Below are 23717 nucleotides of genomic sequence, written 5' to 3'. Positions count from 1 at the left end.
TTGCACTTTTGAACTGGTACTTTAGAAAAAGAGTCTTTGTTTGTATGTGTGTATAATGTGTATGTACATACTTGTATATGTGACTACAGATGTGTGTGTGTGTGTGTGTGTGTGTGTGTGTGTGTGTGTATGTGTGTGTGTGCCACAGTGATCATATGGAGATCAGAGGACCAATTTCGTTGTACCTTGTTTAAGGCAGGACTTCTTGTCATTGTTCTCCTTCATAGAAGTAACAAACATATCTTCAAAATGATTCATAAGCTTTGTTTAATTGTTCAGCTAAAAAACAGCAGGATCAGCAAAGAGAATGGGATCAACTTTCTCCTCAGCAGCAGAAAGCTGAGTAAGTGATCATTTCATTCAGAAACATAATTCTTTAAATTTTTGATGTATTTATTTCTCTTTATGTGTATGAAAATAATTTTACCTACATGTGCATATGTGCACCACATGTTTTCCTGGTTCTTGGAGGTCAAAAGAGGGTGTTAGATCCCCTGTAACTGGAATTATAGACAGTTCCTAGCCACTGTGTGGGTGCTGGAAACTGAACCTGGGTCCTCTATAAGGGCCACAATTGCTCCTAACCACGAGCAAACTCTTCAGCCCCTAGAAATACCAAACAATGTAATTAGAACATTTCAGACAACAATCAGCCTTCTGTGATAGCAATCCCTTATCAGATAACATAAACACACTATTTTCTCAGGTTTCAGCCATATGTTGGAGTTACATAGTGACTAGCAGTCCCTATAAATTGCAAGGCTGTTTTTAAAACTTTTAAGTGCTTTTCATTTGATCATGGGAAGAGTTGCACTCAGTCTGAGGGTAAACACAATAGTTCTCATTCATGGCTTTCTCTTTGGGGTGCTTTTGCTTACCTTCAGTCTGTCTGGAGAAGCAGTATGAGGACAGACAATGAAGGAGTGGCTCGCAGTGTGCATAGTTAAGACATGGATCTATGAATTGAAGTAAGGCTAAAGTCCTTCTGGATGGTGGCAGTTGGGCATGGTAGCTCAGCACTGCTGCTTTAGGACACTGATCTTGATGTTCTGCCTCTAATAATCTCAAAAGCTGCACTGTCTGCATCTGAATGTACACAGAGACTTTCCAAAGCCCCGGCACAGAGTTCACTGAGCCACAGTAGCTGCATGGTACAGGGAGCACAGAAGGACCTACTAGATAGATTGTTTTTCTTTCTTTGTCACACATATCTCCAAAACGTCTCTAAAATCTGAGACAGCACATGATTTTCATCAGGATCTTTAGGAGAACCAAGCTACTTTGAAGGTCTTTTTCTGGCAGGGTTCATGACATTCAAACATAGAAGTGAAGACTTTGTTGTATGCAGTAGTTTCTGAAACAGTAGTTGGTGCAAACTTAACAGCATGAATCAGGTTAAAATTTCACCTACATATTTATACATACATTACCTGACATATTAAGATGAAAAGTCTTCAGAACAACACAGATTGTACACATACCTGTCTTGGGTCTAGAAGGGAACAGTATAATCTTTGCATAAAAGAAGTGTGCTGACTTGAATCTTAGGACTTAAGCTCTTGAAGATGTTTTATATTATCAACTATTCTACAGACTTAAATAAGGGCACATCAGCTATTGGAATGGATTTTCAGCTTACTGTTAACACATAGTATTAAGATAGAGAATTTTAATTTTTCACTGTTCTTAGACTATGCAAAAAGCTCACCTGTTTTATATGTGGCTTTTTCAGAAAGCAAGAGGAAGCTCTTGTAAATGCTGTGGGAGTAGAAGCAGAGGCAGGAGCAGAGGTGGAACAGGCCAGTGGTGTGGTGGCGGTCAGGGAGGCAGTTGTGCCAGTTCAGACAGAAGCAAATTCTTCAGGTATGTGTCTTGGTTATCTGATGAAAAGATTCATAACTATGTGACTTTTAATCCCTGTTGCTAATTTGGAAAGAATCTAGCCATGTGTTATTTTTGTATAAAGAAAAGAAAGTCAACCTGTTTTAGAAGGCTTTCGTTTCTTGCACATGAAAAGCACTCTGGTGGACACTACAGAGCACTATTTGTCAAAGTGTGGGCCCTAGACCAGTAACAATAATATCGCCTGGGAACTTGTTTTATAGAAGACAATTTTTTTGGCTCTCCCTGACTCAGATCTTCTGAAGCAGAAAATGGGTATGAGACCTAGCTACTTGACTTTTGGCCAACTTTCTATATAATGCTGATCCATGCTTAAGTTTGAGAACTCTTGCAATAAAGGACACAGGAGTCCTATATTGACTTCAATGGGTATACTGTTTCTTTGCCATTGGTTTTGTGACTAGAGCTGGAAATTCATTTTCTTATGAGATTTGTGCTGTTTGAAATGATTGTACGCAATACATTTGATTCACCAAATGTTAACATGATCAGTGCATCAGGAATTTTGGAGAGTTGCATCTGAAGTATGATTAAAATACGCAGAGCTGCCATCTTTACAATGCAAGGAAGGTAGATAATTCAGTAAGCAATTTAAGTGGAATATGATAAGTGTCATAATAGGGAGGTATAAGGTGCTATACAAGCGTACAAGGTTTCCTAAATAACTTTGGGAACAATAGCATAGACTCCCTGAGAAATGCCAAAGTCTCAGGACTTAATATAACAGTCCTTAATCCTACTAGTTGAGTAGGAACAAGTAATGCTGACAGTGTTCAGTTTTTAGTTATCCATTTAGAGGTTAGTTCCTTTAGATCTTTATGTTGTGACTCCCAACCCCAGCAACAAAGAGAGAGCCTAGTATCAATGCCTTCATTTAACAGGTAGGGAAACCACATCAAAGAAGGTTGACATGAACAGTTTACTATGGCCAAGAAGGGAGTCTGTAAGTTTGTGACATAGATTTTCTCCTGGTTTTTTTCTTTTCTGTTAATGTGCTGATATGCCCTGACAAAAACAATTTGGGGTGGGGGGGCTGTTTATTACAGTTTACAATTCCCAGTAACAGTCCTTCATTGCAGGGAAGTCACAGTTGTAGGAGCTTGAAGTTTCTAGTCACATCACATCCACAGTCAGGAAGCAAAGAGAAATAAATCCATTCATGCTGCTTGCTTGCATGAATAGTTTGCTTAGATAGATTTCTTTATGCTTATAAAGTCCAGGGTTCCAAACCAAGAAATGATGCTGCCTATTTTCAGGCTAGTTCTTACCACATCAATTAAAGTAACCCCCAATAGACTTGCCCACAGGCCAACATGGTCTAGCCAACCCCTCACTGAGACTGTCTTCCCGTGTGATTCTAGGTTGTGTCAAGTTAACAATTAAAACTAAACACAGATTATTTCATCTAAATCAGTTCAATTCTAAAAAAAAAAAAAAGAATGAAAGAAAAAAAAGAAATCTCATTTTTCTACCTACTATCTCATTGTTGTGGCAGGGGGATATATAGTCTTACTATGTAGCACTGCTGGCCTGGAACCTACTATTTATACCAGGCTAGCCTTGGACTTGTAGGGATCTGCCAGCCTCTGCCTTCTGAATGTTGGCATTAAAGGTGTGCACTACCACACCTGGCTACATGCAGGCTCTTATAAGGCGTGGGATATATAATGCATGATCTCTGCCTACTAAGACAACCCAAGGCAAAATAATAGCAACACCAGGCAGAATCTAACAAGTACTATTTGAGTGGGAGAAATACAAATATTATAGAAAGAAAATTCAGAACCGTTTTTTGTGGGTAGAGGTAAGAAAGATAATATATTCTGAAAATGTTTAAACATTACATTTTTTGTTTTTTGAGACAAGGTTTCCCTTTGTGTAGTTCTAGCTATCATGGAACTCTCTCTGTAGACCAGGCTGGCTTCAAACTCACTGGGATCCACCTGCCTCTGCCTCCTGAGTGCTGGGATTAAAGGCCTGTGCCACCTGGCTTACCATTACTTTTAATAATGCCCATCAACCCCAACTTCCAACCATTGTGAAATTTCAAAGAAGTATATTGTAGTCCAAGTCCTTTCTGAAATGTCAAATGCAAAAATAGTGCAACCTAAGTGCAATTTTATTACGTGGAGATAGGCCATAGTGTTGATCCACTGAAGGGCATAGCTTTGACTGTAGCAGTGAGTTTGCTTCTCTTGTGGTAGGGAACCAGATCCTTTGGGTAACTGCTACACTTGTCCTTTTTCTTCTAGCTTGGACTCAGATGCCACCATCTGCAGAAGGTCCTGAAGCATCTGAAGAACATTCAGATAACTATTACTTCCCTATTTACAGTGACGATGGAGAGGATGGGCCACAAATGGTTAGTGTGACATATACATCAAAATCCCCGATGAAACAGATAGGGCACATAAAGAGCAACCTTGTGTCAGGATTCTTGAGGGTTATTGAATATATTCCATATTCTATGTCCAAATGAAGTGATTTGAAGTGAATCTTATAAGGATTCACTAATCACTTCTCATTATGTAGAATACTTCTCAATTATACACAGAACACCACTGAAGTTAGTTTAATTATCAGTTTCCAAATGCCTACAAATATATCAATATGATTGTTATTTTTTATTTTTTTTCTAGTCTGGATCTCTCTATGGTAGCCCAGGCTGGCCTCCTGCCTTAGGTTGTCAAGTACTAGCTTATAAATGTGTGATTTCATGACCCTCTCAGTTTTAGATTTTTTTTAAGTGTGGAGTTTATTTCATTATACCTCTCTGTGTATATGGAATTTGTCTTTAAGCTTAATATTTGAAATTATAAATTCACAAGAAGTTAAGAAAAATACTACTGAAATGTCTTGTGTTCCCTTCACCTAGTTATCCCAGTGGTAACATCTTCGATAATTAGAGGACAGTACCAAATCTTAGGACTTGACATCAGTGCCAGCAATGGGCTTTACTCAGATGTCACCAGTTTTCCATGTACTTTTGTATGTGTGTATAGGTATTTATGTGTAATTTTGTTCAGAGCTGTGTTTTCTATTTATGTATGAGGGATAGACACAGATATAACGAAGTTTCAAATATACTTTATAAAATGATTTCTCAATTAACATTAACAGTATCAGTGTGAGAAAGGCTAATCTTTTAAGCTATAATTTACAGAGGAAGAAATTAAGGGCTGGCAAGAGATTTGTTGTAATTGTTTGTATTAGCAGTTCTCATATTTCAAATGACAGAATGCTTTCTGTTCTTAAAATATCGAGATATTTAAGTGGCTGGAGAGGTGACTTAGCAGTTGAGAGCACTGGCTTCTCTTCTGGAGGGTCTAGGTTCGATGTCCAACACTCATGTGGTAGGTCACAATCATCTGTAACTCCAGTTCTAGGGAATCTTATGCCCTCTTCTGGCCTCCAAGGGCCACAGGCGTATATAACACACATAAAAGTTTTAAAGAAGAACTTTTATTTACTATGTGAGTTATATCCATTGAAAATATACTTTATTATACTATATACATTATATTAAAAATGATAAATAACAAAGATTTAAATTAGGAAACCTATAATTTTGAGTATCATTTTTATTTTAAAATGACTTTCTTTTTTTTAAGTTGAAAAATAATGAGAAATAAAGCACTCTTTCAAATATGTTTAACATCTGGCTTATTTAAAGTCCTGAGCTGGGCCTGGTTGCACATACTTTTAGTTCTAGCACTCAGGAGGGAGGAACAGGTGGATCTCTGAGTTCAATGCCTGCCTAATATGCAAAGCGAGTTCCAGGCCAGAGAGAAACCCTGTTTCAACAAAACAAAACAACAACAAAAAAGACATCCTGATTCTCATGTGGTTCTGAATCCAATTTGTTCTACTATCATATATCAGATAAACTGTACAAACTCCTGCATACATTTGAGAATTTAATAATTTGAGAGTTTAATAATGTCGTTATGCAAACTTGACCTTCCAGACCTATTGAATGGCTCTCAGAAACAGACCCTAAATGATCTCCTTCCTGTAATTTGCAACCTACTGGGTTATGCCAATTATAAGAATCAGTGACAGTTCCTTTTGTTATGTTATCGGAGGACGAATTAGATTGGGTCAGTTGGTCAGTTGTGAGCAGTCAGAAGAAACCATTTGGTATTTGAACACTGCCTGTAGATGGTCTAGAATGCTGTCAGAACCAGGTCTTCTAGCATTTATTCAGCTTTGGAGTCAGAAAGTAAAGCGAGTCTGCAAAATTGACTATTGCTTTAATCACAAGGATTGGGAATGCAGGAAAACCTATCAGAATTCCTCTTTTGAATACTTTCCTAAGTCCTGCTACCAAGGAAAACAAACAAAAGAGCAATGCAGTACAGCCCATAACCCCCGAAGTTCTGAGAGACCGTGTCTCAAAGGGGGTGGATGATGTTTTTAAGGATGACACCTGATGACCTCTGGTCTCTGCACACATGTGTACACACAAACATGTTCACCCACATCCACACACTTGCAACCCATATGCATACGGACATATACACAATATGAACACACATATACATGCATTAAAACAGAAGTTGAAAGGAGCTGTGCGTTTGGTTTCACTTTACAAAGACAGAAATTGAGAAGCCAGCCAGCTGTGGTGATATGTGCTTGTAATCCCAGCACTGAGAAAGCTAAAGCAAGAGGATTGGGAGTGAGGTCAACCTGGCTGTATAGTTAGTTCTAGGCCAGCCCGAGGTACAACGTAGTAAGACCCTGTTTCAGAAAAACACACACACACACACACACACACACACACACACACACACACACACACACCCCTGAGAAGTAACGGGTTCCATTTCTGTTACAGAGAGTCGTGTCGGAGATGAGTTTCCTGTAGCTCTTGCCTGCCTGCTTCTCAGCCCATGTGGAAAAAACACCACTCAAAAGATTTTCAGCCCAAATGATGGGGATTTTTTTTTCAGGTTAATATATTGGAACATGCAAAGAACCAACAGCATATACTTCTTTCTTTTCTTTCACTTAAAAGCATTTTACTTGTAGTAGTCTTTATTCCTAAAATTGTGTAGTAAGTGTGTAAGACATTGTGCTGGATCAAGTCTCATCTCAGAATACTTTTGACTTGAAAATTGTTTCTTCTCTGTCTACTTTGTAACCAAATGCAATCAGCGTGCCTTCAATTATTTAGCTTATTATTAATTAAGTTGAACTTAGGGCTCTAGAGTAGTTAAGGGCAAGTGAAGCACAACATTATGATTTAATACGCTTTTTAGACCCAGCGCTCCTTTTAGTCCGCGCAAGACAATGCAGAGTTCAGAAGTACTGGGGGGTGGAGGGGCATTAGTAAATTCTCTTCAGGGCTATTGCCTTTTCTATGTGCCAAGATGAACATTTCCTGATAGTAGTTTACAAAGAATCGCATTTAAAATGTAATATTTTCATGCTTGTTTCTTTTTCTGAATTTATGCTTATAATTCATGTAGCAAATTAGTTGTGCTCTATTATCTTCTGTACATTTCATGCTGTAATTCGTCTTTTCCAAATAAAAATGAAACCTTCGGGTTCCACAAATTCATACTCTAGTTTTTGTTTATTTGTTTGTTTTTCCCATCACAAATTGATCCCATTTATTTGTTCCTTCAGAGTAGAGTGGCTGACGCTGCTACATTTGTCACGGAAGCAGGAAGTGAATTCTTTCTGTGACAGTCAGCAGGCAGTTAGGCACGTTGTCAAGCTTGTAACACGTGATTATGATTACAACTCCATAGTCTGAGTGAAATAAGGCCCTAGCAGACTGGAGGAAGAAAGCTTCAGAAGACCTCTGAGGGAGTAGCTTCTCCATGAGGAATATCAGGATCAATGGTAGGCGTGTTTGCAATGGGTATGGGGACTTCAGGCTGGTGTGCATGGGTAGCGAGTCCAAGTGTCCGCCATGTCCGTGTCTTTGTTACACAGTCCTCATCAGCAGAGATCACAGGGATGCTTTTTCATTTTCATTACTTCAGCCGTGCTTACAGAGCCCACCACAAAGCTGGCAAACTTTTGTTGAGTGAAAGACGCTGTGAGAGAATTCTAGGCTATGCAGACTTGCTATTTACTTAGGGCTCAGGTGATTTAGTTGGTCATTGTGCTTTCGTAATGTAACAGACCACATTCCATTTGGTTGTTTAAGTCATTTATTAATCACATATCTAATGCACACTAAGTGTCAGGGTCTTTGCTTTGACACTTTACAAGAGAGCCATAATTCTCTTTATCAGTTTCAATATTGACATTGGAGCTTTACCATCCAGTTCTTATACATTTGGGCAACCATGGTTCTGCCCACATGCTGTTGAATTGTGAGAGCACCAAAAGCTGGAAGATAATGCTTGAAAGAAGATTGAACAAAGCTCCCATAATTATTTCAAAAAATATTAAATGAAACAATTATGTCTCCATAATGTCACTAACTTGAACTAAAAGCCACACTGATTGTATACTCTAACTCTGAAGGTGAGTGAGCACATGTATGAAGCTTGGAGCTAGAGATATGGTTCAGTAATTGAGAGTATTTATTATTCGTGCAGAGGACCCAGGTTCACTCTTAGGACCAACATGGTGGCTCACAATCATCCATAACTCCAGTTCCAGGGGATTCAATGCCCTCTTCTGACCTCTTTGGACACCAGAAATACATGCGATGCGTGCGGGCAAAACGCTCATCACATCAAGTAAAATGAATAAGTCATTAAGTGTGAATCTTTAAAGTAATAACCTGTTTTTTCCCCCGAAGTCCTCTGTAGGTTATTTGAAGGACTCAATAATAATATGCCATACAAGCCCCTGAACACATGCAAGCTCTCTATGAAAACTTGCTGCAGTGTAACCCATGTGCTCTTGATCCTCTGATCCTAATCCATTGATTAGTTAGGTTGGTGAAAAATCTAAACAGAAGAAAAGAAGGTCTGATATGAGGAGATAGTTTACAGATTTTCATTGGGTAACCATAGGTGTCAGAATGCCCAAGTTTGCAGATATAATTATGATTAAACTGTCCAATATTTGAAGGCCAAAATTCCCTAATATTTGCCTAGTATTACACTGGTGTGAAAAATCTTTCTGTAATTAGAAATAAAGCTGCAAATAAATTATGCTTGTTAACATTTCATGTTTCCTTCAATAGATTGGTGTGTGTGAATCAAAAATTGTAAACGTGTTAACCTTCTTACAAGGTTGCTGTAATAATCTAGTTAATAATCCTTCCAAATGCCTTTATGATGTTAGTCCTACTGTCCAAGAATGCTTTACCAATGTATATTTTTATTTAATTCTAGGAACATATTATTTCTTTGTGGATGGCTTCCTCTACCTACATGCTCATATACATACATTTACAGGCACACACACACACACACACACACACACACACACTCATGTACACCTGTGTCTGCACCCAAGACTTCAATGTGAATAAAGCATGAAGCAATGAGAAATAACACAGTGTTTCTGTTAACCCTACCCTTAAAAAGGAAAGAAAATTTTCTTTATACAACAGTATTCTCATAGATTTTTATCCTTAGTGACATTTACCTATCTATAAAAACACAGCACACAGATAACAAGACTGATACACGTATAATTCCTATGAAATGCAGGATTGTGCCTTGTGTACCTTGTATTGAATTCCATGTGATGGTACACAGTTTTTTATACACATCTAAAAGAGTAGGAGTAACGTGTTTGGTTCCAAGTTTCATGTATAAAGCGAAACTAAGACTGAGGATGATAGTGCTCAGTGGAAACACTGGGTCACATAGGAAAGGCAAAGCGCTCCAAGCTGTGTCACTTCTGAAAGGCTTGCTGCACTCATGGGTGGATTATTTAGATAATTATTGAATTATTTAGATGGCTAGTAATCAAAGCAATTTGTTAAACCAACAGTCAGAACTGATGATTAGATATTTAAAATCTACTCTCAACAATTGTACCACACACAATTATTTTTCAGACTACGAAGAACATTCACTAAGATAGAACATATGCTGTTTTATGAGACAAATCTTAATTAAAGAGACTGGAATCATTTAGTGTGTCTCAAGGTTTCTGTTGTTGTGACCAAAAGCAACTCAGGGAGGAAAGGATTTATTTCATCTTACAGTCTGTAGTCTGTCATCCAGGGAAGTCAGGGCAGGAGCTGATGCAGAGGCCATGAGGAGTGCTACTTACTGGCTTACTCCTTATGGTGTGCTCAGCTTGCTTTCTTACAGCACCCAAGACCACCACCTCAGGGGAGGTACAACCCACAGTGAGCTGGGCCCTCCCACATCAATCACTAATTAAGAAAATACCCTACAGGGCCAGTTTGATGGAGGCATTATCTTAATTGAGGTTCCTTATAACAACATGACTCTAGCTTGTGTCAAGTTGACATAAAAACTAGCCAGTACATAGTCTCAAGGTATTATGTGAGTGAACTGTATTTAAATTTTAAAGAGTATACATGTAAACAACGTATAGGATCAAGATGAAAACACAGAGGAAATTAGGTTGATTTCAAGTTGTATGAACAAGAAAATGTAACATCAAAATTCATGGATGTAGCTAAAGAAGGAGGGAAATGTACAATTTTAAATGCTTACATTACATACTTAAAATCAATATGACTCACCAAATTAGCATAATGAAGGAGAAAATTACATGTAATCAGTTCAATAGACGCAGAAAAGCAGTTGACAAAACTCTATAGTCATTCACAATAAAACACTGGAAAGAAAAGGACCTTTTTCAGTCTGGTAAAACTCACTGATGAAAAGCCACCAGCTAACATACATAATGAGGAAATACTAGGCTTTCCTTCCAAGACTAGAAACAAGTCACAGATAGCCCCTCTGACAATTTCCATTAAGCATTATACTAGAATTCTTAGCCAGTGCTGTAACTTCAGGAAGAGATAAAGGGCAAGAGTGCCATGATTACTGGATTATATATGTGCACAAGACTGTAAGGATTCATGCACTAGAAATACTGGGTGACTTTTACAAGGCTGTAGTGCACAAACTTACTGTATGAGAATAAATTGAGATTCTATCTCCTAGCAACAAAGAATTGAAAAAAAACCCTACAGTTAGAAACAGCTATATTTTTAACAACCTAAAGTGTTAAATAGGAAAGCATATAATGAGATGTGAGAAGCTTATACATTGAAACGTACACAATTTTGCTCACACACATTTAAGATGACGTAAACAGTGAAAGACCATGTTTGTAGATAGGCATTCTCAATGTCAAGAAATCTGTAGTTTACCATATTACATATAAACTTGAATAAATTTACCTGTCAGTTCCATGGAGCTTAAAAATCCAAATCTCATCAGGCATTTTTGAAAAAAAAGACAAATTGTACTCTAAAATGTGTATGAAAAGACAAAGCTTTAAAACAGAAGAATTTTGAAAAATTTGGAGGACCTGACTGAACTACATGGTATAAACTACAGTCATCATCAAATGATGGCATAATTATAGATATTACAGACATCCTTCATACAATAAATGTAAAACATCATTTGATTTTAAATGAACATAAAATTACATTAAATAGAACACAATTTGAAATTTGCAGGATGACTAAATCTACCTAATTAGCATAAACATATTATTGTCTCCTTTTGGTGAAAGCATTTAACATACACTTCCTTTTTTGTTTTTAGATTATTTTTATTGAAAATAATTGTTTCATACAATATATTCTGATCACAGTTTCCCTCCCTCATCTCTCAGCTCCTGCCCACCTCTCTACCCAGTCAACTTCATTCCTTCTTTCTTTCTCTCTTTAACGGGCAGATTAAAAAAAAAAACAAAATGAAACAATACAGACATGTAGAAAAATTTAAAAAGCACAAGAAACACATTCAAACACACACACACACACACACACACACACACACACACACACACACACACCATAAAAACACAAAATCAGAAACCATAGTATATAAGCAAAAAAGACTTGTAAGGTAAAAAGTGCCCAAACAAAGCAATATGAGACAAACAACAATAACAAAAAGCAAAACACAAAACCAAAATCCTCCAAAAATAGCATTGAGTTCATTTTCTGTTGGCCATGTACCGCTGGGCCTACAATTAAGAGTAGTTTATTTCCCCAGTGAGATTCCATTAGAGAAAACTAAGTTTTGCTTTGCAAGCAGTTGTCAATTGGAGATAGCTTCTGGGTTAGGGATGGGGCTTGTGTTCTCTTCCCACTTTCAGTACAAGGATCCCATCTGGCTTGAAGCTGTGCAGGCCCTGTGTATGCTGCCACAGTCTCTGGGAGTTCATGTGTGTGTCAGTCCTGTTGTGTCTGGAAGGCACTAACCTATACTTTCTTAGTATTTTACTGAATACACTCAATTTCTATTAACAGTAGTCTCCACGTTATACAATAGCCTGCCCTCTTGAACTTATTCCAACATCATCTCCACCCAAACTGCTCCAGATATTAGTGATTAGGCACAGAAACACATTATATCACTCATACATGGATTCTGTAAAAAATGTTTTTAGTCATGGTGTCATGTCATGGCAATGGAATGGTGAAAGGAAATCTGTTTTGACAAATGGTCTTCAGCAACTAGGTATTCACATGGAAAAAATGAGCCTCCATCTTTATACCTGATTTCATACAGGTTTATTTGAATTGAACCATAGATCTAAACATAAAACCCAGAATGATAAAGCTTCTATAAGTAAACACAGTGTTCTTGGCATTACGTAGTTAATAATTTCTTCTATAAGGCAATAAGTACCTTATATAAGGCAAGAAAGACTATAAGACAAAAAATATTACATAGAAATTGAGTACTATTGAATAGACTTCAATTTTAAACATTACAGTAGGATAAATCTAAGGCATTTATTTATTATTCTAATCACTATCAAAAGTTAATTTGTTCTAACAAATTACATTTTCCCCAAGGTAGCTGATTCCATGTTAACATAACTGAAGACTTAAATCTGAAAATGCAAGCCAAGCATGACAGTGCACTGCTGTAAGCTTAGCACTCATGATGAGGCAGGGGACTAGCCTGGGCTACATAATGGCACACTACCTCAAAAGAAAGAAAGAAAGAAAGAAAAAGCAACAAGACATTTGATCAAGTTGTGAGCTGCTTTTGTTTGTTTAAATAGTTAATAAGAAAAAAAACTCATGAGTCCCTTAAAGAGCTGTTTAATACATCTTTTAAAATATTTAAATCAGGTTTTTCAGCCTTAAACACATATAGACATGAGCAACATTAAATGAACTCAGCAGGTTGTATTTATATATTCGTGTGTGTATGTGTGTGTGTGTGTGTGTGTGTGTGTGTGTGTGTGTGTGTTTGTGAGTATGTGACCATAGTTAAGAAGACATCATGCGCCGGGCGGTGGTGGCACACGCCTTTAATCCCAGCACTCGGGAGGCAGAGCCAGGCGGATCTCTGTGAGTTCGAGGCCAGCCTGGGCTACCAAGTGAGTCCCAGGAAAGGCGCAAAGCTACACAGAGAAACCCTGTCTCAAAAACAAAAAACAAAAAACAAAAAACAAAACAAACAAACAAACAAAAAAAACAAAAAAAGAGAAGACATCATGAATCTGAGAGGAAGTATGGGGAGCATGGGAGGAGTTAAGGGGAAGTTGAGGTTTCAGAAATGTAAGTACAGTTTTTGTGAATGAAATTCTCCAAAAAATGTAAAAAAAAAAGTCAGATTTTTAGAAGCAATTTAGAAAAACCAATGCAGTCAAGAAGTAGCAATGTGATGTATTTGCTAGAAAATAATAACTTTTCCATGCTCATGCCATCAAAATTCAATAGTAAAATCTCAAAGCTTATCTGTTTGAGTTCTATTTACTGTTGACATTTGAATTCAGCATTGAGAAGATTTATTATAGTGGTTTTTTTTATAACTTAGAGCCATCATTTTAAATATAGTTGTCCTCTTACTTAATTCAGGACAAAATTAATTACTTTAATTTTTAGCTAACAAATGAAGGACATATAAAATTACATATTTGATTAGCTTTAATTGGAAATGACTCCATTATTGTAACCCCAGTGGACTCGGGACTTATTAAAACCATTTGACAACTAGATGGTAAAACAACGACTTCATCTGCTCTGAGCCTGTGCTGATTTTGAAGCATGTAGAGCTAACTATGTGCATTCACATAGAAGTTTTGGGTAGAAATAATGTTACTTTCTAGTTACTTTTCTTTTTCTTTTGTTTTTTTTTTCCAAGAAAAATGATGCTCTTTTTTTTTTTATCACATCAAGCTTTGCTTTGCTCTTGAGAGAGTCACAGTACAATTGATTTACATGTCATAACTATCTAAGCATTTATTTTACCCCAATGCTGTATGCTTAGATAAGGTGATAAGGTTTCATTGGTTTGCATTCCCCAGAGTTTTTTTTTTTTTTTAACTTCAGACATAATTGAAATATCCATTACTTGTTGAGAGCTCAGCGGCAAAGGCGAATAGCACCAGCTGCTCTTGCAAGGGACCCAGGTTTGGTTCCCAGCACCCACAGGGGAGCTCACAACTATCTCAACTCCAGTCCCAGGAGATCGAAGCTCTCCTGTATCCTCCAAGGGCACCAGGCACACACATGGTGCACATACATACATCTAGGTAAAACACTCATACACATAAAATAAAAATAAATAAGTCTTTAAAATATTGAAATAATATGTCCCTGTGCACAGTGGTATTAAAGTAGAAATTTTAATAATTTAAGACAATACCAATCTGTAGATTCAAATGTAGTTATGGTCTTAAATGTTGTAATCACTGTAAAAAATGCTGTATTTGAGTTTGTTTATAAATGTAACTGCCGTATATTAATTTTATTAGGCCATGAATGTGTGTTACTATAAAACATAGCAGCAATTTCCCTTGAAGTCTTCAAAATTTAATTACATTGTAAATGTACTTACAATGCAAATGTAGTTGCATTAATTCTACATTAAAATGTCTAACCTTAATTTCTAAGTGTATTTTTTCAGGTTAGTATGATATCATTTATAGTTAAAAATACCTTTTTTTCTCCCTGAGGGGAACTGTCCTGTCTATTTTATGTCAACTTGAAAGAAGTTACAGTCATTTGGGAAGAGGGACTCTCAACTGAGAAAATGCCTCCATAAGCTTGGCCTTCAGGCAAGTCTGTGGTGCATTTCTTAATTAGTGATTGGTATGGGAGGCACATCCCATGGTGGGTGGTACTACTTCTGAACAGGTGGTCCTCAGGACTATAAGAAAGCACTCTAAGCAAGCTAGGAGGGAACAAACCAGCAAGTAGCAGTCTTCCATGGCCTCTGCATCAGTTCCTGCCTTGAGTTCCTTCCCTGACTTCCTTCAGTGGTGGAATGTGACCTGGAAGTGGTAAGATGCAAGAAACTCTTTCCTCTCAGAGTTGCTTTTGGTTATGGTGGTCTATCACAGCAGTAGAAACCCTAAGACAGAACTACAAGTACTTTCACTTAAATGTTTATCTTCAGGTTTTTTGTTTTGTTTTGTTTTCTGAGATAGGGTTTCTCTGTGCCTTGGCTGTCCTGGAACTCGCTCAATAGACAGGCTGGCCTCGAACTCACAGAGATCTGCCTGCCTCTGCCTCATGAGTGCTGGGATTAAAGGTATGTGCCACCACTGCTTAGCTTTATCTTAAATTTTACTTCCTGATTGTATGTATGTGACAGAGAGGGTGGTGATAGGTCTGATCATAACCAAATTTTAAAAAACGTTGATAAAGTAGTGCTTTGCTCAAAAGTGTCTTTGCTTTGCAATTAAAGCAGTTTCCGGCCTTAGATAGCCATGAAAAAGTCCACTTCTATACTGCCCTTGGAAAGTACCTAGCTACATACATTTGTTCGAATTATCACTTGCTTTTGCCAAAGTCTCTTAGTTGGGAGTGCTAGACCTAATGATCTCTTTATATTCCACTTAGGAGCTAGAATTTGCATCGTAAGGTAGAGGGGGGAGGACTTGATTGAATTTTCCATTTTTGCAACATTGGGTTTGTTTTTAACTTAGTGTGCATCCATCACAAGGTAAGTACCTTTTTGTGTTTTTATTTTGAGCTCTTAAGGAAGCACCATCAGTGAACTAGTTAATGAATATTTAATTCATCTCCAGATAATTACCTGAGAAATAAAATGTGTATTCAAGTTTTTATTTCTTTGTTGGCTGAGGTGTAAATATTTTTGTTCAGATTTCCAAAACAATGCATTGTTCTCACAATATAGACTATATAGATGTTAGAGAAGTCACTCTCTGGGTGATAATATTCTGTTAAGAAGAGAAGACATTCAGAGTGTATTTTAGAAAAGGTGAGTGAGAAGAAATACTCCACTTGAAACGAAATTAGGTCTGTGATTTTGGTCAGGGGTTAGGAAGAAATCAATCCAGTATCAGTCACGGACCTCTGAGGAAAGTGCCTGTTACCGGTAAGTACAAAAATACAGGGACCTCCTTTCTGCAGGGCAGCAGCCTCTGCAGTCAAGTGAGCAACCACACAGCAAACATGTTATTTTTACTATATGCCACTGACTTCTCCCTCTGCACAATGCTTTGGGATAGTCATCTTGGAAGGAGTCTTATGGGATAAAACATGTAGAAAACAAATAGTATTAAGGACAAAACTTAACTTATTTATATTACCCAAAGGTAAGTTGATAGACCTGACAGACAACGTGATGGTTTATTTTTCTTTAAAAATGTGAATACATTTTAGGTCTCAGAGTGTAGCTCAGTAGTACAACATCCAGCTAGCATGTGCAAAGACCTAGGTTTAATCTCTAAATCAATGGGGGAAAATAAAAAGAAAACAATTTCTTTCTTTTTTAAATGATTTATTTTTATTTTTATATGCATTAGTGTTTTGCCTGTATGTGTGTCTGTGTGAGGGTTGTTGGGTCCCCTGGAATTGGACTTATGGACAGCTGTGAGCTACCATGTGGGTGCTGGGAATTGAACCCAGGTCCTCTGGAGGAACAACCAGTTCTCTTAACTGCTGAGCCATCTCTCCAGCCCCAATTTATTCCTTTCTAATTCAAAATTCATTTTGTTTATTAAAATTTCATGGACTATTCAAATCTCCTGTTTCCTTTGTATTTTGTGAGGGCTTACCTGCTGCTACTTGATCACTTGATTTTTCACATGTATAAATAAACACATTTAATTCTGAGGAAATATTTTTAGCTTGTTTCCACAGACTAGGACTAATGATGCGTATTGAGAACAGTCAAGGGTTGGACTTTGTAAAGATAAGCTCCTTAAGCTAACTGAAACATGCCTGAAATGCAGAACAAAACAAAATGGAAAGCATTTCCATGATAAATTTTATCTAAATATTTGAGAGGGAAACACTAGTTTGATTACTCCCCAAATAAGCCAATGAGGCCAGTCTGCAGAGCAGATGGGAGAGTCAGCGTGGGGCAGAATCACAATGAAGAGAACAATTTCAAGCATGAGAAGAACATGGTGGGCTGAGTTCCCTTGGCTAATAACTTGTAGTGCACTCTGAGCACACCTTTTCAGGTGGCAAGTTATGAGCTATCACATGATAAATAGGCAAGTAACTTAGTAGGCTGTGCTTTTACGAACAGAATAAATGTGATGGAAGGAAAAGTCCTAATGGCATTTTAGAAGTTAGTGTGGGAGGCTAATATAGAAAAGATATGAGTATCTCTGTACATGTACAGCTGCAGCAGTTTCAAGATACCGGGATCTGATGCAAAATAGGCATCTATCTATGAGGTTTACTAGCGTAAAAATCTGTGTGTATTTTTTAAAATACCAAGTGTTGGGAAGGACATGAAGAAAGAACTGTGTCATTCCCTGCTCCTGGGAGCATAAGTTGGTATGAGTCTTTAATGACTTGTTTGCTAATATCAAATGTAGTTCAAGTGTGTGCACTAAGGCTTAGTGATTTCTCTGGTGGACATGTACCCACATAGCTGCCAAGATACTTTTACTAGCATTGCTTGGCGGAAGGAAAAAATTGGAAATTTGGAAATAAACAACAAGCAAGTAATTAGATAACTACATTACAGAAGGTGATGCAATAAAATCTGTACAGAAATAAAAAGAGATGACTTAGAGCCAAACATAGTATCACCAATAAACATAATCTCATATAAAAGATATAGGATAGAAACAATATGGTAGCATTTATATAAAATTATGAAATATAAACTATGCAAATGATATTTAATGTGTAACTTAGGGTAAACCAATATGATGCAAAATAATGAAAAGAAAATCAAGTATAGTAGAGAGAGAGAGAGAGAGAGAGAAGCATCCAAGAGTTCATGTTATTCTCTATACATTTTTATGTCAGTAATATTTTCATATGAAAAGTATTCTGCCTTCTTTGGTACAAGGAAAGTGTAATAAAATGTCTTTTTCCATGATGATTGATTATTGAAATGGCATCAAGATTACCTTTCATATGTCCCTGTGGGTTTCCTTTTTTTTGTTATTATCTTACATGTGACTGAAAATCAGACAAGAACTCTTTCTTACAGGTTTTATAAATAGCTACAAATTACTATGGACAAATAAATTTACACAGTGGAAACCTACCATAAAATAAATCTTCATGGATTTATAATGAGTAAATATGCTGTGTGGAAGAAATACTTTCACTTAAGAATGTGTGAACAGCGCTGGGTGGCACATGCCTTTAATCCTAGCACTTGGGAGGCAGAAGCAGTCAAATCTCTGTGAGTTCAGGGCCAGCCTGGTCTACAGAGCAAGTCCCAGGACAGGCTCCAAAGCTACACAGAGAAACCCTGTCTCAAAAACAAACAAACAAACAAACAAAAAAAGTGTGAACAGTTGTCATCTGAGAACCTCTTAAAAGCCATGATAACTCAATACTTTTACCTTTTTTTTTTCTTTATTTTGAGACATTGTCTCACTGAGCAGCCCTGACTGGTCTGGGACTCACTCCGTAGACCAGGCTGGCCTCAAACTCACAAAAATCTTTCTGCCTCTGCCGCCCTAGTGCTGGGATTAAAGAATATTCTACCATGCCTTGTAGCATGGATCTTAACAGTTCTTACTCATAAAAACACACCTGGAGCCAGGTATTGAGGTGAATGCTGGAAGATCAGAGAAGCAGAACAAACCACAGCTTCCTCACCTCGCCAATTCCTCAGCTGATTCTGTTTCCTCAGACTGGAAGCCTCTTAGGCCTCATCCAGAATGAATCTCAGCTGAACTGCTTCTTAAAAGCCTGAAAGCTTAACCAGCTAAAAGCTTCTAGTTTCTGGTCCTCATGCCTTATATATCTTTCTGCTTTCTGCCGTCACTCCCTGGGATTAAAGGTTCACTTTCTGGGATTAAAGGCATGAGTCACCATGCCTGGCTGTTTCCAATGTGGCCTTGAACTCACAGAGATCCAGAAGGATTTCTGCCTCTGAAATGCTAGGATTAAAGGCGTGTGCTAACACTGCCTAACCTCTATGTTTAATATTGTGGCTGTTCTCGGCTCTGACCCCAGATAAGTTTATTAGCATGCACAATATTTTGAGGAACACAATACCACCACAATGCCTGGTTCATCCTACTTCCTTTTAAATATTTTTATGTGTGTGTGTGTGCCTGATTGTGAGCATATATATCACATGTGTGTGCAGTGCCCGATGAGGCCAGAAAAGTGTAGAAAACCCTCCAGAACTAGACTTACAGAGGGTTGTGAACTAGACTCACAGATGGCTGTGAACTGCCTTTGGGTGCTGGGAACCAAACATGCTCTATAAGAGCAGCAAATGCTCAGATCTGCTGAGCCATCTCTCTGGCCCCACATTTTCCTTCTTGAAGTTTCTTTAAATTATAATTTGCAACATGTATTTAGTGCCCTTTCACAGCAATAATTGAGTTTCTGGGCCCAGTAGAACTTCTGAAGAAGTGGTGGCTGTTTGGCTCCGGGGCTAGTCCTATACTCAGTGAGAACAGCTATAAAAGTAAGAGTTCAAACTAAGAATGTAGTAAATCCAGGAAACGCAGTGTACACTTGCTAGATAAATAAACCAATGTTAGATATGAAATGGAAGGGAAAACCGAGACTACTAACCACACTCTTGTACAAAATTCCCAAGTATCTAAAGTAGGAATGATATATTTGTCTTGAACACAAAAGACAATAAATATGCCAGGGACTTGACGGATGATTAAGAACACTGGCTACACATGGGCCCCCAGTGCTGAAAGAGGGAAGTGGACGCTGGCTCCCATCCATAACCCAGAAGCTATCTCCAATTGCCAACCACTCACAAAGGAAAAATTAGTTCTCTCCAATGGAGTCTTACTGGGTATATAAACCACACTTAAGGGTAGGCCTCATGCCTAGCAATAGATTGCCAACACAAAGTGAACTAAATGGCATTTTTTTGTAGACTTTTTGCCTCATATTTGCTTTGACTGGGCTTTTTTTTTTTTTAAAAAAAAACCTTCCTGGTCTTTTGTTTGTATATTATGGCTTCTGATGTTATGTTTTTATGTTTTTTGTTGTTGTATGTGTGTGTTGTATTTGCCTGTTTGTTTTCTAAAGAGAGAGGGGGAAAAAGGCATGGAGTTTGGTGGGTGGGGAGGGTATGTGAGGAGAAGAAAGGAAGCTGTGATCAGACTATACTGTATGAAAATATTTATTTTCAATAAAAAAAAATGAAAACTGGTTACTCTTTCAGAGGACCTGGGCTTGGTTCCCAGTACCCACAAGGCAGCTTACAGTAGGGCATAACCCCAGTTATAGGGCACTGGTGTCCACTTCTTGCCTCCATGGCACAAGGCAAACATACAGTACACATACATGAAGGCAAAACACTCATATACATAAAATAAAATAAGCAAACCCTAAAAAGACAATATATCTATGCAGGCATCTACATAAAATAAAATAAAATAAATCTAAAAAATTAAAAAAAGCCACTATACCATAGAAAAGGAGACAGATACAGAAGCCAACTTTCTTCATCTCTCTCTTCATAGGACCTAAGGATTATATTATCACTAATGCTTCGGTAGTGTGAAACAAATTAGCGGAGAGGACTGCCTCGAGCGCTCGCCTCTTGCGTGGTGCTTCCCATGCATTGCTTTCTTTTCTTTTCTTTTTTTTTTCCCCCAGAGCTGAGGACCGAACCCAGGGCCTTGCTTGTGCTTGCTAGGCAAGAGCTCTACCACTGAGCTAAATCCCCAACCCCACGTTGCTTTCTTGATCTTCAAGCTACACGGACCTCTCTCAGCAGTGCTTCCTCTCTTCACTAGGCAGCTCTGTTGTTATTATATCTTATGCTTATGAATTCAGTTTTCTTTGCAACTTTATTCTTCTTAGAATATGTACCCAAATGAGCTAATAATGAAATTTAACATCTCAGACAAGCTGTTGTTCTTGGACACAAGGATATTTCAGCCAGCGGTTCCCCTATATGTTTTCAGTCTATGCTCTCTTCTGCAGTCTCTGTTTTCAGTCCTAGATGATAAAGATTAGGAGTAGAACCCCTGGGGCTGGAAATGATGGCCCAGTGGTTAAGAGCATGGTTGTTCTTTTAGAGGACCTGGATTCAGTTCCCAGAACCACATGGTGCCTCGCCTCACAGCCATATTTAGCTCTAGTTCCAGTGGCTCTGACACCTTCTTCTGGCCTTCAAAGAAGTCTGCCATGCACTGTATACACATGGTACATAAACATACATGCAATTAAAGCATCTATATACATAAAATACAAATAAATTTTTAGCCCAGCTGGCCTAGAACTTGTGGTTCTCCTGCCTCTGCCTCCTTCAGCAAATCCTACTGGCATGTGCCACCACAACTAGCTTCTTTAAGCCTTCAATAAATTGTTAAATCTTTAGAACCCCTGCTTCTTTGGTTTATAAAATGTAAAATTTGAGGAACAGACAATGCTATGGTATGGGGGATCTGATGCCCTCTTCTGTCCTCCACAGGCATCAGGCATGCATGTGGCATACATACACAGTGCAGGCAAAACACTTACACAAGAAACCAAAATAAATAAAATAACTTTAGAAAAGGAACACTTCAGACAAAAATCAATTGAACACTATTTATCTGAGCAAAGAACAAACTGCAGAGTGGGGTCTTGCTCAGACCCAGCACGATTTATTTGAGAGCTCTGCAGCAGTGTGAGCAGTGAGCCTTGATAACTGAAACAAAGGAACACAGCAAAACTCCTTCCTTAGTTAAATGGTAGTGCATGGTTCTGATTAGTAACATCTCTAGTTCCTTCCACTGTTCACACTAGACTTTAGTGTACTAAGGAAGAAACCCTAGTCTAGTAGCCTCCCAAGTATTTTTTAAACAATATTATTTATTAATTCTTTGTATGAAGATCTTGGGGGGAGGGGCTAGAAGATATAGGTGGTGAAGGATGAGAGGAGGGGTTCCATCTACACAGCCCTGGGGAAGCCATCATCTCTGCTGGGTGCAGACCCCCCAGTGTGGCTGCTTAAGATCACCTAAGCTCCTGCTCATCCCCCCCCACCAATTCACTGCTTTGTAAGTCTCACAAACTCATTGGGGAGGAATTTTAGTAGCAAACCTCATAAAAATGCATGTTTATTTTTGTAATAAAGTTCAATAAGAAAATATTTTTATGTACAGAGGAATGTTTACTAAAACTTGTACTATGTGTGGGTCTTTGTTTTATTTTGTTTTGTTTTTGAGACAGGGTTTCTTTGTGTAACAGCCCTGGCTGTCCTGGAACTCTGTAGACCAGGCTGGCTTTGAAATCAGAGAGATCCACCTGCCTCTGCCTCCCAAGTGCTGGGATTAAAGGCGTGTGCCACCACTGCCCAGTGGGTCTTTTTAAAAATCTTAATGATCTCAGCAAGCAAACCATGTCATAGGTACAGAGCTGCAATCACTCTAAAAGTTTAAGATTGATAGTAAGTTGGTAAGATTTTATAGATTAGTAACTTCAAGTTTCACATTGCACTGAAGCAGCTTTAATTCTTTAAAATTACATTTATATGTGTACATGTGTCTTCATGCCATGGTGTGTGTGGAGGTCAAAATTGTGGGGATTGGTTCTCTACTTCCACCATCTTGGTTCTGGGGATGGAATTAAGGTGGTCAAGCTGGGTAGCAGTCTTTGGAATCAGGAATTTCCCTGGTTTTGTACACTTACCACTCACCCAAAAGGGTTGCTCTTGGACTACAGTGAGATGATCTGGCTAGATCAAAAGATCTCTGCCATGTTCTGTGGGGTGTGGAGAAAACACCTTGACCCCATTTCAGTAACTTGTTTCTTTGTGCATCTGCTATTCTTACCTTTATTAGAAGTTGTGATTAACTAAAACATCTGAAGGACAGGCTGAAAACAGTCTGCTTGAAACTGTGGGAGCAAAGGAGGAGACAGATCTATGGATATAAAATGGTTGGAAAGAATGTGTTCCCAGTGTTCCCACAGTCTTATTTTTTTTTTTCTGCTACAAATCCTTCAACAGCCTCTATGGTTTACAGAGCACTCTCGATGTTTGTGGTCATAAGTGAGATTTCTAGATGGCATAAGTCTCACATTGGTAAAAGCACCCTGATTTCTGATTGCTTTCCCCAGACAGGCCTGTCAGCAGCTGTAGTTGTTCCCTGGCTTGCATAGCTGCACCGGCGCATTGTTAGATTCCTGGTTCCTGTGGCCTCTTGGAGCTATCCAACAGCTCCTGCAGTAGCCTGCAGGCTCCTAGTGCTGCACGTGTCTTCTTCCCCAGCATGACTGCAAAGAATAAAGTGCATTGGTGCTGGGTTGTTGTGTGCCAGATGACGCCGAGCAACATGCTCTACAAGTCAAATGT

At 38.2% G+C, this 23717-nt stretch overlaps 1 protein-coding gene across 7 annotated transcripts in view; it reads left to right on the top strand.

Moving 5' to 3' along the window:
- Positions 1-7465, top strand: part of Mcf2 (MCF.2 cell line derived transforming sequence) — a 102791-nt gene extending 95326 nt beyond the window's left edge. For all 7 annotated transcript variants that reach the window (XM_052739963.1, XM_052739932.1, XM_052739951.1 and 4 more), the window contains 4 exons: positions 280-343; positions 1733-1863; positions 4155-4264; positions 6740-7465. In XM_052739963.1, the coding sequence (XP_052595923.1) occupies positions 280-343; positions 1733-1863; positions 4155-4264; positions 6740-6769 (335 nt within the window). In that variant the 3' untranslated portion in view covers positions 6770-7465. The remainder of the gene's footprint in view (positions 1-279; positions 344-1732; positions 1864-4154; positions 4265-6739) is intronic.
- The last annotated feature ends 16252 nt before the right edge of the window (positions 7466-23717 follow it).

This window comes from Peromyscus californicus, unplaced genomic scaffold (genome assembly GCF_007827085.1).
Source record: "Peromyscus californicus insignis strain IS unplaced genomic scaffold, ASM782708v3 Scaffold_10__1_contigs__length_136768540, whole genome shotgun sequence".
Taxonomy (NCBI): Eukaryota; Metazoa; Chordata; class Mammalia; order Rodentia; family Cricetidae; genus Peromyscus; species Peromyscus californicus.
Note: the sequence above shows the minus strand (reverse complement) of the source record. Positions and strands in the feature narration are given on the sequence as shown.